General features: G+C 36.9%; 1 protein-coding gene across 1 annotated transcript; it reads right to left on the reverse strand.

Moving 5' to 3' along the window:
- Positions 1-1,210: 1,210 nt before the first annotated feature.
- Positions 1,211-16,587, reverse strand: LOC306866084 (EH domain-containing protein 1-like). Its single transcript, XM_079411089.1, has 5 exons — positions 15,825-16,587; positions 12,436-12,533; positions 3,281-3,693; positions 2,616-2,780; positions 1,211-2,370 (listed from the first exon to the last, which is right to left on the reverse strand). Exons 1-5 carry the CDS (start codon positions 16,223-16,225, stop codon positions 1,849-1,851), a joined length of 1,599 nt encoding a protein of 532 aa, XP_079267215.1. The 5' UTR covers positions 16,226-16,587; the 3' UTR covers positions 1,211-1,848.
- Between the last annotated feature and the right edge of the window lie 1,885 nt (positions 16,588-18,472).

An 18,472-nucleotide genomic window follows, 5' to 3' on the forward strand; every position in this document is an offset into this window, starting at 1 on the left:
CAAGTATACTTTTCTAAATTTCTAATGAATGTTTTCAACTGTTAATCATTTTGAAAGATTTAGGCAGGGTTAACCTTAGTACTCAATATTGATTATTGTCAGAGTTCCTTCTTCACTAGAATTAATATTATAATACTTTAATTTTAAAGCACAGCCACTTTAGCACTTCTTTTTACCTTAAGATCGTTCTGAGGTTAAATTCAGATTTAAAAACATAGGATATAGTTTAATAGTTATGATGCTGTTTTTTTAAATCAAATTCTTGCAAAGCTATGACAGGAAACACTGGCATCTAACAATGCCTTGGAAAAAAACAAACAAATAGGAAACAAAACAGTTAATCAAATAACCATTTGGGTGGCCCTTATCTTTGGACTTGTGAAATCTTCTGCTCTCACCCACTCAGTCAAATCCCCTTCATGAGAAATGGAAACAAACCAAATTTAGCAGAGATTTGATTATGTTTTGGGTGTGCTCAACAAAGTTGAAATTCTATCTTAATGACCATAACGGCACATTAATTATACAGAACCATTAGTAAACGGTGTACAGGGCTGTCATTTGGGCGGTGCAACTGGTGAGGTCGCACTGGGCCCCATGAATGGACCAACACTGTTATAAATAAAGGTGCTTCACGATGCCATAGAAGAACCTATTGTGTCTGAATGGTTCCACAAAGAACCTTTAACATCTGAAGTACCTTTCTGTTTCACAAAAGATTTTTTGTGGTGAAAGAAGGTTCTTCAAAAAAGAAAGAGATGGTTCTTCAAAGAACCTTTGGCTGAATGGTTTTGCTGTGAAGAACCAAGAGTGAACGGGCCCCACTCCGTACTTTGCACCAAGCCTGTCAGCTAAGGACATCCCTGACTGTGAATTAGGTTTAAAATGAGAACGCTGAACAGTGTTTTTAGTCTTAACATGTTAAATTATGTTGGTGCTGATAGCCTTAACACTCTCTTGCACTTTAGGTGTCCCAAGTTTGAGTCCGCCGGCTCACGGACCTTTCCTGATCTCATTTCAGTCAGGTATATTACCAATGCACACACACGCAGTACATCACTCAGGATATAAAAACAGTGTACAAGTATTACACAGTTTTATGATTTACTGTCAGTCACATCCTTTTTGAGGATTATTACTTATTTTAAAAAGTAATCAATAGCTATTAATAATCCTTACTCAAGTACTCTGTATAGAATATGCAAAAATGCAAGTTTGTGGTAGCTTTTTTTTAATGCAAACTAGACCAAAAAAAATATACATATGAACAGTATTCATAGAGAAGCTCATAGAAAAGCTTTTGACATTGTAGCAGGGCGAGGCACTCGATAACAGCCAGAAACCAATAAGAGTGATGCTACAACTGACAGATCATACAAGTGGAGTATCTGTCTGTTGAATGTCTTGTCATAGACACTTCCTTTTGAACCGTTCTAAAAAGTTTTGAATCATCACAGCTGACAACACAATATCAGTGAACAAACACCGATTGGTCATAATGAACTCATCTCTCTGCCAGCATACCATCGTACTAGCTTAAACAGAATTTGGCTACATCAAGAATTTGAAAAATACAATAACAGGATGCCGTCTAATTTATCAATATTTTAAGTTTTGAGTAGGTTGCTAACTACCGGTCTAACAACAACAAAATGACATAGTGAAAATGACAAACTGTAGTGATGGATAAATTAAAAGTTATTTGGCTCTATTCCCGTAGCTAATGAATATTGTTTAATTATATCATAAATTCTGTTTATATATTTTTATGTTTCCAGACCCTCCCCACATCCATCCATAACCTCTACAAAGATTGGCTCAATGATAATATTTATTTTCCCAAATTGTTTACAGTCCTCGTTTAGAAGGAGGCACAAGGTGAACAGGAAGATCAGCAGGTAACTCGTGACCTTCCAGTTTAACCTTGATGAGGTGGTTAGCTAGGGCAAACTCCTCGTCGTCCAGGTACCCATCATTATCCACATCAGCAAGCTTCCAGACCTTTCCTAGAACATTGTTAGGCAGCTTGGATTTGACCATCTCCTTCTTGGCCATGGCACCAGAGACCTTCCCGTTGACAGGTGACAGGGTGTAGAAGATCTCGTCGTAAGTTGGCTTGTCTTTCGCCACTATCCACTCCAGCTCATCAATGCCTTCACCAGCACCCTCTCCATAGCCATGCCCGAAGGGTCCATTCATGGTGCCGTCAAAGGCACCACCCTGGACAGCCTGGCTGGGCATGGCAGCCTCCTCCTGCCGAACGAGGGTCATGAGTTTGGCGATATCATTGGCCAGCATATCCTCCACTGCTTCCATCAGCTTGGGCTTCAGTCCCTGAAACTTAGTGAAGTCTTGACCAGCGAGGACTTCCTAATAATGAGGACAAAAAAAGATGTCAAAAAAGTATTTGATCCTTATAGGGTGTTGATATTTTTTAAACAAACTATTCTTAACTAAAATACAACCAAAATCATTGCATAAAACAAGGCTAAATTGTTATAAAACAACTGCCTCTCTTAAAACATTATACTTTATTATTGTACTGTACTTTGAAACTCCTAACAAAAATTATATATTAACATCATTTTCTAAGAAAGAGTGGACTATTTCCATACCTGCATTTTACTGAGTTTAGGGAAATCACCAGGAGAGATCTGATGTTCTTTTTCAATCCTTGCATAAATGTCACCCAGGTTAGCAATGAGCTCCTTTTTCTTATTCTCTTTCCCAAAAACATTTGGCATTTCTTTCTTCAAAGCACTGATGATGTAGGCATGAACCTAGAGTTAGAGAAAACTGTTTTGTCACAACATATTTAAAACAAATCAGCGTCATATGGATATTAACAAGTTGTCAATCAGTAAAATGGGAAAATATTGAAAAATAATATTAAGCAGCAAAAACAGTGATAACGTTCATAAAAATAAGAAATGTTTCAGCATATTAGAATGATTTCTGAAGGATCAAGTGACACTGAAGACTGGAGTAATGGCTGTTGAAAATTCAGTTGTGTCATCACAGGAATAAATTACATTTTAAAGATATTAAAAATGTAAAAAAAAAAAAATCCATATAAATTAAATCTATAAGGGAAGAGAATGAGCAGGAAGAAGAGTCTAAGATTGTGTCTGGGGTGACAATTATTAAATGATCACAAAAAGTTTCATAAAATGATCAATCTAATCAAAAATCTTAAAAAGTACTTTCAATTTTAAGTATGTGTCCAGACAACACCCCCTACATTACTGTAAAACTAACTATAAAGGGTTTAAGTTCTTACTTTGGCTAGACGGGCCCGTTTGATAAGGTCATTCAGCTTGCGCAGTGCTGCATTTCGTGGAAGTCCCTGGATGTCACGGAAAAGGTCTTGTTCCTCTGCCTCAAACAGTTTCCTGTTATCTGCAATCAGGAGAGGCTGAGCCCAAAAAGAGCCAATGTAGACTCGGATGACCTCTGGGGTGTTGACGATTTTACCGAGTGACCACATGAGGGCACCATACACCCGCATGAGCTGCTGGGTGCCGATCTGATCAGCTTTGTTGAGCACCACCCGCATCTTGTCCTCATGATTTTTCAGAGCTCGGATCACCTCTGAGAACTCATCTGAGATGTCCAACTTGTGTGCATCAAAGAGAAGAATAATGCGGTCCACACGTTCAGCAAACCATTCGAGCACAGCAGCAAAGTCATAACCTGCAAGAGATAAGATTTTTTTTCTCACATTAATGTGTTTAATTCACTTCACAAAAAAGTAAATTTAGTTAAATTTACAGCAAAAGGAACTTGCTTGCGTATGTGAGCCTCTCTGATAAACCACAAGCAACACTTCTCTTTCTAGCCAGATAAAGAGCAGTACAACACTCAACAGATGTGTAACCCTAGAACTTCCTGATCTGGCCCACATCACTCCACAAAACCAACTAGACACAAACAATCACAAATCCACAAACAGGCAAACTCGCACAATACAAAATAAAATGTGGTTTTCCTGTCCAAGGAAACCCTTCATGTAACAGAACCAATCTCCTTCTCATCAGTCCTCTTGCCTGACAACACTGTTGGCTCATGAGGGTGGAGTACAGCTGGCCTTTCACATGAGGACGAAAAAAAAAATTAAAAAAAAAAAAAAGACGCAGAGGCATCTAGTTCACTACAGCCGAACTGACATCACATCCACTCACGCTGACAAACAGGAAAGAGAAAAAATTGTCCTGCAGACACTCCTTCCTCTCCCATGGTTGGTTATTTTCTTGCATAACGGTTTAAAGGATCACAGGGAACAATGGAAATCCGAGTCAAATGTTTTGACAGTAGTCAAGGAGATGACGATGTGTCAATCGGCATTCTTTCTCAAAAGGATCTATTTTCTCTGGGAGTTTCTTTTTGTCCGATGTGTCAAATTATTTTAAGATGCTGGGATATGAAATGAATGGAAAACGTATGTGTACGCCACAAAAAATGCTAGAGATATTCTCTTGGGGATTTTGACATCTTCAAGAAGCAAATCGCACAAGATGCATGCACATTTTACAAAAAGGGTCCACAAATTTGGGTCACTTGCCAAAAAGCTGCTTATGAGATATTGAGGGTAAAGGTTTAATCTTCAGAGATTTCTCTATATGCAATTATACACATGCTAAAGCCAGGATTTCCGGCTCAACTCTCTTGCTTACTGAGACAGAAGTTACCAATTTATGTTTGGATTGTGTAGAGAGTGTGTGGAAGACAGGAAAGACTGCGTCCCAGCTCACAACAGTTGTGTCAACGTCAGCAGGATGTGAAATCTGGATCTGAATCCAACATGGGTGTGATCTTACTGATTCAGTGCTGTCCTTTATCCACTGGTATCCATCACAACACTGATGGCAATACTGATGAAGCAGGTCTATTGAACTTAGTGCTGTCAAATGATTAATCGTATCCAAAATAAAAGTTTGTGTTTACATAATATTTGTGAACTGCGTTTTTTTTTTTTCAAAATATATATACTGTGTGTATTTATATATACGTAAATATACACAGTACACACACACATATTGTGTAAACAAAAACTTTTATTTTGGATGCGATTAATCATTTGACAGCACTAATTAAAGGCTTTTTGTGCATATAAATCAGCATTCTTTCTCAAAAGGATCTATTTTCCCTGGGAGTTTCTTTTTGTCCGAGTGTAAAGTTGTCTTAACTACACTTAGAGCAGACACTGATAAGCTGACTGTGTATATATACACACACACCCCGATATGGCTGGTAAAGACTGATAATGGAGGTAGCTCATATGACAGGTATTTTACTCTATTTTTCCCAAATGATATGGCTTTTCCAGTTTTTTGCTTGCTTTCCTTCTAATACTTTCCAAAAAAAACATATCCTTGTGTAAACTATGGGATATCCTTGTTTACATAAGCATGCCATAGTAATAATGTTTGTTCCTGCACTAAAATCTGTGCAAGTGGGCACACAAATGCTGCAATTAATAACAGAAAATAAAAAAATAAATAAAAATCACAACATTGCTAATATCAAGACAATTTTAATCAAGAATAATTTAATTTCCCTTTTGCTGATGCAGTTACGGTTAAACAAAAAAGGTTGCATCATTTATTTATTAAATTCATGAACAAACAAGCTAAAGCAAATAAATGAACAAACAACAAAGGCACAGATGAATGAATGAAGAGAAACTAAATGACCGAATGTCCATGCAGGAAACACTGTTTAGATAAGTAAATAACTGTTTGGAAACAGAAAACACACAAGCTGTCTACAAAGATGCAGGTTTTGTGCATATTATGTACAGTTAATACAAGCCTGTAACTTTAAAGTTTACAACTAACATAAAGATCTTACCAACAACCCATAAATAGACTTTTGGGTTCTGTGAAAAATGCCTGCTAAAAAAAAAAAAGAAAAAACTTTTAAAGACTTTGGCTCAGTATGGAGAGCTGTCATTTAGAACAAAGGCTAATCTTTAGTATTACCTCCACCCTGCTAAGATCAAATCCAGACATTGACCCACAATCTCTCACACATTATGAGATATTGAAGCATGCATAGATGTAATTTAACAAGGTTTCAATAAAGGTTAATGGTGGAATCTGTACCTCAAGACCCTAGAAACAACTTACCATCTAATGCTAATGCCAATAAAATAACTGAAAAGGTTTAGTGTTTAGTCATGGGAGGCCCTGCCCTGCAGCATCTCTGCAAAAAGGTTTGCTCATAACATATTCATTAATAAGCAGCAGGTATTTCTAAAACAGATGTTAAATGTTGTTTAGCCGACATCGGCTGTATAGCTGATTCACACCAGATGAATTGCTACAAACTGAAATGTCCTTACAGCTTTGACATGGACATTTCTTGCAGTTTCATCTTAACATTAAATATGAATAACAATAAGAATAAGAATAAAACATTTAAATACTCCTCAAAAGTCTCTCTTTGGAATACATGTCATACATTTGACAGTACAGACTCCATAGACTCTGCTATAATTTCAGTTAACTATTAACCCAACAACAGTCTTCATGATAACTGATCTTAGGTTTTTTTCCTCAATCCTGATCCAGCATCAGCATAGATATGACCTGTATTTGATAAAAGTCTTTAAGCCTACTGATCTCCTCTTTTCCACTTTTGAAAACTAAAGTAAACATACTTTTCATAGTAATATACCAGCAGCGTGAATGTGACAAATATGGGAGGGGGTCTGGAAAAGCTGTGTGCATTCATTTGTGCTTGGAAGGAAATTATCCATTTCCAGTGCCAGCCCATTTAAATGTGGCACCTTCACAATTCAAATTCCTGGAAAGCACAGGGAGAGGAAGAATGTATAAAACTGAAATCTGCTATAATGATCTCTGTAAACAATAGCACATTCTCAAGGGATCTATCACACTGAAATTAAGTAAAAAGAAAGATCACTTAGGGATTCTTCATAAAAAGCAGCATTGCTTTACACAGAAGACTACAGCAAGTAATTGTGACAAAAGAAATAATGCATGCCCTGAAAACTACCTAATCTAGCCTACTGACACAAGAGGTTAATCACTCTCAACAGATGTGATTTCAGATAAATATAAAAAGAGATAGAACACTGTAATAATTAACTTAAGACTATATAGTAAAGCATTATGGGATGCTATCAGTGAGGAAATTCAACACCCAGCCAAGGCTACTCAGCCATGAAGAATTAATGCAGGCACTATGTACAGTAAACAGGAGAGGTACAAGAATAGAGCCCTGTGGAACACAACCCAGTTTAAGACATGGACACACACAGTGCAACATTGTGCACACAAACGAATCACCATGGAATTTGTGAATGTATGTTAACCAAAAAAAAAAAAACTAAAGCTTAAAGTTCATATGTTGACTTATTACTGTTAAGTTATATGAATATATATATTTTTTTGCTTTCAATCAAATTAAACTGATACAAGGAAAATAAATGTACAGTAATTGAAACTTGTAATTAGGGGTGTGCGGTATTGAAAAAAAAAATATCAAAAATTCGGATTTTTTTGGTACCGATAATTAGACGATATTTTGCTGAGTGTGTTATTGTGCTGATATCTGATAACCATGGACAGCTGCAGTTCTTGATATTCTTCCTTATGTGTGGTCAATTCACATCGGTGAACAGAAATTAACCTTTTCATACAAATTTAAATTGATTAACGTTTATTGGCATTTTTACCTTTAACAAAGCCATTTATTCTAAAAGTGTGCATCTTTTGAGTCAACTTGTTATATTTAATCAGTCAATTAGAAAAATAAGACATTTAGGCTGTTACCAAACAAATGAAACCAGTATCAACAAAATTAATCATTGCAGAAGTTGCATCTGAAGTGGCATTTAGATGTATTTACACACTATTTAATTCAGCTCATAGGGACATGGAGTGCTTTAACCTGCAGTTACAAATGCATAATGTTTTGATATTTTAAACATAAAACATTGAATACTGATGTTTGAAATCATTTTAAAAATGAAAAGATACTTTAAATGTGAAATGAAAACCACCAGTAGGTGGCAGCAAATCACTATTAACAAGTGAGTCATTGCAACTGAATCATTTAAACGGTTGATTCATTCAGGCCTACTTATTATGAACATTTATTTTTAAGTGTCTTGTCTTTAACTGCTTGTAAGGCCTAACTGAATTCAGAGGGAAGGAGAATGGATGTAAAGTCAGCAGACAGTAGAAGATTATTAACTGACCTCACAAGGTTTATGAATAAGCAGGGGACGATATGACAATGGGCGAACCTATAAGATCGCAGGTTAAAAACATGACATATTAAAACTATTATAAAGTGTGTGTGTGTATGTATGTGTGTGCAAGTGCATCATATTATTATTATTATTATTATAATAATAAAGTATAGCAATTTTATTTTACAGTTTGAGACTTGGAAGCAGTCCTCTGTTATTCCCAGATCTGTTCTAAAGAGCAGGAGTTCAGAACCACAATATGGAGACCACATTGCTGTGAAGAATGAAGTGGGAGGAGATAACATAAGAAAGAAACTACAAAATGTAGAAAATCAAATACAGAGAGAAAAACACTAAATTAAAATAGCAAGCATGCACATCCACTTCCAAAGAACAGCATAACTGTGGCTAGATGGCCAAATAGCTGTCATTCCTAGCTGAATACCCATGTTTTTCAGATCAGTTACTGCTCATCCCATCATCCTCAGACAGGCCCAGATTTCCTTCTAAACTTATTGCTGTTGTGTTATTCACACATGCCATCTAACTGACCCCTGGCTATATGCCAAGCTACGATCCATGACCCGGTGATGACTAGCACTTTCCTTGTGTGAATGATTGTATATGTGTGCGTTTCTTGCCAATTAAAAGCTTTTTCTTCCTATGTACTTGATATGAGAGTCAAATACTCACATTTTCCATGTTTAGATAATGACACTAGCAGGGCTTTCCTCACATTTCCCTCCGACAGCATTCAATTACTGTAACATTGGTAAAGAGGAAGCTTTGAACACAATAGAGCCGGAATCTTTAAATAAACGCATCTTGTGAAGAAACATACTTTCCATATATGCCACAAGCTTTGAGAATAGCTTTTATGGGTGAAAAACAAAACAATTGTTATAATGGGAAATAACCCAAACAACTGAAAAGTATGATTTTAATTATGATGAAACGCACATGGAATGAATACATGCAAGCATTGATTTATGCATATCTAGTTCTTGTTTGAACATTTCTATAGTTCAGTCATACTTTCATAAATTATTTAACCTTTTAACTGGACTGTTAACTATGTAGTAGAGCACATTTACACAAATATTCTGAAACTTTTTTTTTTTTTACTAAAATTGATTGAATCTCAATTCTGGTGCTTAAAAAAAAAAAAAAAAAAAACAAATTTTCACTTAAGAATGCAAGTGCAAGATTGAAATTACCCAATAACTTTAGGAAATTTTCATGTAAAAGTATATTTTGTGTTTCATGCAGGCCGAACAGATAAAATCACCTCTGAATTCCTTCATCCACCATGCCTTAAACCATCATCACTATCAATCTTTATGACTTTCATTCTGCCTCAGAGTGAGGAAGAGGGCAAAGAGCAGCAAAATGTTACCTCTCTTGTTCATTTTAATGATTGGAAGCCATCATGACTCTCACACAGAGTATGAAAAATCACAGGGGTAAGTTCAGTGTACAGCACATGGGATGCATCTCACATACTATGATCTCACACAGCCATGTATCAGCCTGGAAATACTTTTGCCATACACTAATAATGTTTTTACACCCGTCCAAGGCACTGCCAAGCTCTGGGGGAAAGAGTTGCTTATCAGAGGCCATAAGGTGCGGTCCATTTAAAAGCAAACCTAAATAATCAACATATGAGATAAAGCTGTACATTATGGAATGCAAGAGTGCTCTAGAACACCTGGTTAGCGTCATATACGCATGTCTAGATTACATTAATTAAACTATTTTCTGATGTTTTTACAGAAAACTTGTACTGTTATAAAGCGTTATGAAAATAAGTATAAAATGTGATACTTTGTTTTTGAGACAGAAAGATTTGAGGGAGAAAACTTAGTGGAAGAGAGAGGACGCGGAAATATAGACAGAAAATGAATAGGGATCCACCAGAAGGGAGGAGATCCTAAGAGAACAATGCAGAAAATAAAAAGAATCAAAGTGATGACTTAAAAAGAGTAGCCATACAGTCAAAAAATTCATTCACATCTTAATGAATATAGTTTGAATATCAATCATATTTAGCTGTGCCGCACATGCAGCAGGGGGGCTAGAAGAGTTTCAGTAAAATACTGATTGAGAGAGAGTGAATTTTGTTGATAAATTATTTGTTTAAAAAACATGTTGATATTGTTATTGTATCAAAATTAAACTTTCTTTCTCCTTTGACATATTCAAAATTAAATAGAAATAATTGAATACCTACTATATCTGTTCTTTAGTGTGACATTATGTCCTATGGTGTGACACATAAAAGAACCACAGATTTGTTTTTACCTCAATATCTTAAAAAAACAGTTGAGTATTGCAATAGAGGAGATACAAATATCACAACTTAAAATGGTATAATTTTCAGCAGTTTTGAATGGATGACATGAAAGTTTGCCTTGTCGTCAAAGTTTGTCTTGAAATTGTTCAAAAAGTCATGGGGTAAAAAAATTATGTTAATTATAATTTCATATAAAATAAATTGCATATATGAAAATAAGTGTCTAACAAAGAAGATAAATCTCTCTCGTGCTATTTATGTATTAAGAGGCTTTTTTTCTTAATTTTTGCTGTCACACCATAGGACAAATTTATGGTACTGTACGGTAAAAGTGTTTAAAAAAGTTAGTGACCCTTTACATTTTCTCAAAGATCAGACTTCACACTACATAAACATGCATTTATTTTTCAAAAAAGGCATTTTTTACTGCCTATTTTTCAACTACCCATGTATCCCTTCACCGGATCACTCCCTTATACAAAAAAGTGTGTGTCTGTACCACTTTACAGTGATGCATACCATGATATTGAATGATTATCATAATCTTGAACATGGTATTTATATGGTACACGAATATACTCAAAGAATATCATTGTAATGTGTGTCCAAAAACATGAAACTACCATTGTTTCACATCTAAAAAACATGCAAAAAGTTAATAATCTTCTAAACAATTATTAAATTATTTTAAAAAGCTTTATTAAGATGCTACATGATGTTACTGTGGTTCCATTTCAATAAATTAACGACCATGTCCGCAAAATATGGCATTACTAAGATAGATTTTGCAGACAGAAGGAAGGCCACTCCAAGAAAGAGAACAAACAAAGTGTGCCGATGTACATCTACTCTCTCATATACACAGACTCAATAACACATAACTGAATCTTTGAACATGGAAGCATTCACACAGTCATCTTTACCGCACCCTCTCTGTTTCCTGGCCTGAGCTGTCCCCCCTCTTTGTCAGACTGTTATCTGTAGATGCCACTCACCCTCTGATCACATTTACATGGTCTTCAGGGAAAGGCAAGCAGAGGCCCGCACGCACACATGTGCCATGGCAGATAGACAAGCACAGGAAAAGTCCTCAGCATGACACCGGTTACCTCCATACACAATGCTCTCTTAAGAGTTTTCTTGAATAAACAACATACCAAAATTCTCCATTGTAATTTCTGGGCCTGTAACAGGTCCAGACTAGTCAAGTATACTTCTAGGGAAGCTATATTTATAAAAAAAATAAAATAAAAAAAAAATAAAAAAAAAACACCTGAACCTTAAACTCCTGCAGTGCTCGATTCACCATTAAATACACTGCCTAAAGGATCCAACGTGCACACACACAGCAGTGAACACACACCCGGAGCAGTGGGCAGCCATTTATGCTGCGGGGCCCGGGGAGCAGTTGGGGGTTCGGTGCCTTGCTCAAGAGCACCTCAGTCGTGGTATTGAGGGTGGAGAGAGCGCTGGACAGTCACTTCCCCCACCTACAATCCCTGCCGGCCAGAGACTCGAACCCGCAACCTTTGGATTACGAGTCCGAATCTCTAACCATTAGGCCACGACTTCCATAGTATATGATTGGAATGGACAGTCCACATTGTTACTATAGATTAATTAGGTTTTAAACTTCTCTTCTTTCCTACCAGAAAAAAATGGCTATGGAAGGAGCATGGGTTTGTTTTGCTCTAAAATAAACAGGAGAACTAAAAATACTACTCTTAAGACTCCCATAATGCAAACGCTAACTGAATTAACCTCCTTTCCTTTGCCTAGGACAAGTGCTACACACTCACAGCTGTCTATGTAAATGAAGCTTGTATTAATAGTTGTGGTAACTCCGGAAAGCAAAGTCAGGAGATGCTAAAAGAAGTGAACATGGTAATTATATTAAAAAAAAAAAAAAAAAACTGACCTCTGCTGATCCGCTGTTTCTCTCCGGACAGAATTCCAGGAGTGTCTATGATACTGATGCTGTCCAACACTGGATTTGGCATCTGAGCACATATAAACCTGTGAAAAGAGGATCACACCTTGAAAATGGACAAACATTTGAAACCGGGCCTAGTGATCTTGCAGTAATGTTTTTAGTGGAACATGATTGATTGGAATAAACTCCCTTCTCACAAGCCAAATCTTATCATTCCAGCTCTTACCTCAGCTTTTCCATTACTAAAAGCTTGCAGCTTATCTTTCTATGCGTTCCTTATTTACGTGCCAACCCGTATGTTATCATTTTCATGTCTTTAAAATACCTGCACATTTTTAGTCATGCAAAAACAATCCTCAGCACCCCTACCACTGTGTTCCCCCTTGTGTATTTTACTTACTCCCTCCCTTTAATTTTCCAGAAAGTGAGCCATAATTTATTCCTTCCATGCTACTACCTTCACTACCGCCAATCGTATCCCACATTTCCCTTCTCCTTGCATTGCACTCATTATAAGACCTGTTGCCAGCTGACAAAGACAGTTTGTGTCATTTTTGGCTAACGATTTTACATATAAATCCTAGTATTCAGGGCCAAAAGAGATATATGCTTCCTTGCATGTATCCAGAAATCCAACTGAACAAATGAACTTTTTTATTTTTCCCAAGAACTAAACAGTATTTAACATTTAGAGTTTAAATGACAGCATTTAGCTAGCCTGCTTTCAACCACTTCACCTTTTGAAGTCAGACTTCAGAGGTTCTGCAAATATCCTGCAGAAGTTAAAATTCACTTCCTGCACAATGCAAATTTATTCACCAAGCATGATTTTTTTTTTCAAAGAAATTAGTACTTTTAATTAGCAAGTGTAAAACTAGGCATAAAAATGGACTACATATCAGCACTAATTAGCCTGTGGTGTAGAACACGACGGGTCCCCAAGGCAACAACAAATTTGAAGATAAATAATTTTTCCCTTTGCTGATGTAATATTCGGGGAGAGTAATTTCTCAACCTCATTTTCCCTGTCTGTAGTTTATTCAAGAAGTATTTGAAATGCCAGATCCTTCCAAGACTTTGTCCCAAGTACACCCTCTAAAAACAAAATCACGTTATTGCCATTTTTAGGGACTCTTGTGTACAGAAAATTGAGATACCAAGCTGACAAGCACATAAATCAAAAGGCTACACAACAAAGATACATATCAGAAGAAACCCGTTTAGCAAGAGAGACAGCAATAACGGTGTACAGTTTGTTGCATAACACCAGAGAGCACCACCAACCACAGCAATAACCGTAAATTAACCTTCAGCCTAGTAAAGGTTAAAAAACCATATAGGGCTTAGATACATGCATGCATTTGAATTTTGCTCTTGGGAAAACAGTTTGACAAACACAAACTAGAACCAGCTATATGGTTCACTACAGGCCAGAGCCTAGGAAAAACGATGATAGCAGCTGAATAGGAGAAAGAGCATACTCAAGTTACACAGTCAGGAGCAGGGAGAGTGGGAATGACAGCACAAAGGCGGAGTATCCATGTATTACTGAACTACTGGAACAGGGTTAATATGTAGCCTACTAAAATTCAGTGGTCACAAGGCGCACACACACAGCCTTGATACCTCACCAGTGACCTTCAATCTACCTTTGAACTTCTCCGACAAGGTCAGAGTGAAAACACTGGTAGGGAAAAATCATGCTGGATAAGCAATAAACAGCATAATATAAAGGAAGTTAGGGTCAGAGATTTGCAAACAGGGGACACTTTTGAGATGAACGCTCTGAGATTGCCAACTCAGTTCCTCAGATTACTGTCCAGTGACTTAGCTGAGTCAGTCCTTTTTTACCTCTTGCTAACCTATAAAAAAAGTCACTCAGATAAGCTCTGACTGCCAAAACCTGTGTTTAACGACTAGAGCAGCACCTACAGAAATGTCTCGGATCAATTCATGGCTGCAATGCTTTCCTGTAGCTCAAATAGTAGAGCATGGCGCTAGCAGCGCCAAGGTCATGGGTTCGTATTCCCAGGGAAATCAAGAGCTGATAAAATGTAAAAACTGTAACATGAATGCAATGCAAGTCGCTTTGGATAAAAGCGTCTGCTAAATGCATAAATGTAAATGTAAATGCAATGAGAATACACTGCACTTTCTCAAGAAACCTTGATTTGAGCTTAAGATGACACACGGTCAAGGTGAGTTCAGGGAGGGAGGAGGAATGAAATCTTTAAATATTCTCTTCCCATTCATGAGTGACTAGTCAACCTACTCCCTGCACAAACTGAAAAGCATTCTCAGATTTATTTCAAAAGGGCATTTTTGTGGAATAAACGCTTCATTCTGCCAGCCCAGACCTGTTGGAGTGTGAATATGATCTGTGTATATGATTCCTCTTGTTCAAGCATTGACCAGCATGCGGTTCTAGTTAAGTGGGGCGTTTTGTAAAGCTCTGGAAGTCTCCATATCTACAAGTACAAAGGAAAAGTGTAGTACTAGTGCTTGAGAGAAGACACACCAACCTCTGCTCAACCTAAATCAGCCTACTAAGTCTGAAATGCACCACAGCGGACATATGTGACATGTTAAAATGACAAGTATGAGCTGAACTGATGCACCATTGTAAACACCAACTCATCTCTCTTCATGGCATTCCTTATGGAGGGCCCCAATCCCAAGAGTGCATTAAAAAAGACCCCTAAAGGCCTCAGCTGTCAAAACCAGTGTCAGCTGACGTTCCTCTCAGAAGGGGGAACCAAAGACTAATGAGCAAGAAGTTTAGTGCACACAAAATATGGCCTTAATAGCCTCTATAGTTGTAATACAATAAAAAAGTGTGTGCAGTATGCAGTAAAAGTTAAACCTTTAAACCTTAAATCTCAGACTAAATCTCTGTTTTTGGGTGTGGCAGCAAGTAAATTTAGAAGTGTATGTTAATAAAAGTTTTCTGAGGATTATTATTATGAGGCAAATCATAGTCTTCAAAAATTTAGACATACTGTAAGTGTGCAGGGGTGAACTTGTTAGGAATTCTTTCTACTACGAAAAGCTCCACCCTTGCAGTACAAGCACTAGCTGGCAACTCCTGCTTGCAGAAATAAACCTAAGAAAAAAAGTGCAAGAGATTCAATTTTCAGTACAATATGGACACCCTCTTCATCCTAATGACTAGTTTTCGATGTTTCCATCATTACATAGGTAATCCTGAGCTCATATGAACCCAAAACTTTTTGACAGATCAGGAAAACAACACCCAAACAGCAGAAACCCTAAGATAAAAACTGCAAAGACAGATCATTAAATGAAAACACCGTTTTTGTTTATTTTTAAAAAGAACGGAAAAAATGTTTACTAAAATTGAATGAAGATCTCACCTGTTTAGAAAAGCGTTTCCAAAGGCATTGAGTTTTCTGAAGGGTTTCTTGGGGTCAACCACCAAAGCATTGCCCGGGATGAGACCCTCCTGATCGCCGTGCATCACCGCTATGAATGAATCGGTGGTGGGCTCGGGGCCTATGCGCATCCCGGGGAAATCCTGCTCCATCAGATGCCGAATAAAAGTGGTTTTCCCCGTGGAGTACTGGCCCACTAAAAGTACCATGGGCTTGTTATCGAAATCAGCATCTTCCAGAGCCGGAGAGTGGAAGTCGTGGAAGCGGTAGGTATCTTCCAGTGGAAAGAGCTTGGTCCGGTAGAGTCGCTTCAGCCCGTCAGAAACCGTCTGAAACAGTTCGGGGTCCTTTTTCTTCCCGTCCTTGTTCGCCCAGCTGAACATCTTGCACAAGGTGTAAAATAAACTTCTTACTTAAAGAAAAAAAAACACTCTTGAGGTTGCGGAAAATATCTTCTCTGGTTAGTTTAATCCAGCGATTCGGATGAATTAACGGTCCGGTGTCAAGCGGCGGACTGCCAGCGTGGTGGGTCGGTCCCGTCAGCTGTTCAACTAACTATTGTCTTTATTCACTCATTTAATTTCTTCTGACTTTGCCTTTTCTGCAAATCAGACTGAAGTTAGTTGACTGGTCTTGCAGCAGACTGCTTTCTTTTATGTCTTTGACTGTCTTCTCTACAGTCCAGCACAGCCCGTGGCGAGCAGCACTCTGCGCGTGACACTGCGAGCTCGCGCCCCACCACATTTTAATACATTACTGTGGACCGGAACTCAAGGGAACTTCCAAAATAAAAGACGTCACCCTCCCGAAATTGGGGAGTTGTGAAACACAGCTGACGTTAATTACTAAACAGAAGGGTCAATATATGCTTATAGAATAACGAAACATGTTTTTTTTTTTGCTATTATTTAATGTTGAATTGACAAAATCCTGGCATTCAAACAACTAAATTAATTAATAAATAACTGTATAGACATTTACCTCGTTCCATTCTTTAATATATATGATATAATGTAATATAATATATAATGTAATATAACCCTTTAAAAGTTGAATCAATGCCTACTGTTTATTCCAGAAATATAGTATGAATTTCACATGACAAACTTACTGTACAGTAAGTACAGTATATTAATGTTTTTGAGGATGGGGTGGGGGATTTTCTATTGAGCATGTAACTGTCTGACTGCTATATTTGTCTTGGACTTTCAGGAGAATGACAGTTGCTGGTCTGAGTCTGTGCCAAATTTGATATGGTCATAAGGGGGTAGTAGGAAATGACACTCATCATCACCCACTACGCTCAGTGAAGACTCTATAATGCTCTTTTTATCTGAAACTTTAGGCCTGAAAAGATACAAATTGTTTGGAAATCCTTTGTTTGGGGCTTACAATCAACAAAAGTGAATCTCCCAAGAAAGAAAGGCCTCTTTATATCATCAGAGAGTGAAAATGAAAGAATTCTCTGTGGTTTGCAGGGAGTTCCCAATGCTTTAATTGTGTTTTTAGAGAGTCAGAAAGGGATGCAGACAAACAAGATTTTCCTTAAAAAACAACAACATTATTTAACTGATTTAAGCCTATCTATTTTTTAAATCAGCCACTATAATGCAATGACCTGTCCCATGTTGGTAAGCTGTAAGCTTAGACCTATTCTTAGACCTAAGTCTTAAACCTATTCCTGTAAATCTAAGACTCCCCTGGGGGGATCTGGGCAAAACAAAACTGAAAGTGAAAGCAGTCTGACATTTACAGGAAATCAGGTTGTTTGAGGGTATATTCTGTCAGTGATCATATTTTCTATGGCTCATTAAAATATGACTAAAGAACCACTGATACCAAAGATGATAATTTAAGTTTTATTAATCATTCCATTTCTATGGGAAATAGAAGTCCACACAATATAATGATAATGACAGAGGAGCAATATTGTTGGAATTACTTTCAGAGCATTTTTTTGACAACCAATCAGTATCCATGTCGAGCATTTAAAGTAGCAGGTGTGCGCCTATAATAAACAGATGTGGACGCTAATATATTAATATAGTAGAGTATTATTATCTAGCTAATGTTTGACCCTGGACCACAAAACCAGTCATAAGGGTCAATTTTTCAAAATTGAGATTCATAAATCATCTGAAATCTGAATAAATAAGCTTTCCATTGATGTATGGTTTGTTAGGATCGGACAATATTTGGCTGAGATACAACTATTTGAAAATCTGGAATCTGAGAGAGCAAAAAAATCAAAATATTGAGATATTCGCCTTTAAAGTTGTCCAAATGAAGTTCTTAGCAATGCATATTACATATCAAAAATTAAGTTTTGATATATTAACAGTAGGAAATTTACAAAATATCTTCATGGAACATGATCTTTACTTAATGATTTTTGGCATAAAATAAAAATCAATCATTTTGACCCAATGTATTTTTGGCTATTGCTACAAATATAGTCCAGCGACTTAAGACTGGTTTTGTGCTCCAGGGTCACAAATATCATTATTTTTACCATTCTTGGTGTGAATGGGTCTTAAGTAATGGCAACATTGATTTTGGAAAATGGTGTAAATAATGTATAAATTAAATGTATGCAAAGAAGATGACAAAAAAGCATGAGACATATCATT

Source organism: Barbus barbus, assembly GCF_936440315.1.
Source record: "Barbus barbus genome assembly, chromosome: 47".
Lineage (NCBI taxonomy): Eukaryota > Metazoa > Chordata > Actinopteri > Cypriniformes > Cyprinidae > Barbus > Barbus barbus.

What these genes read in the sequence shown, in the direction of transcription:
- LOC306866084 (XM_079411089.1), bottom strand. Translation starts at nt 16,225, where the DNA reads ATGTTCAGCTGGGCGAACAAGGACGGGAAGAAAAAGGACCCCGAACTG. An exon ending in GGAAACGCTTTTCTAAACAG is followed by an intron (nt 12,534 to 15,824) that starts GTGAGATCTTCA and finishes CTCTTTTCACAG; the next exon opens with GTTTATATGTGCTCAGATGC. An exon ending in AACGGGCCCGTCTAGCCAAA is followed by an intron (nt 2,781 to 3,280) that starts GTAAGAACTTAA and finishes CTCTAACTCTAG; the next exon opens with GTTCATGCCTACATCATCAG.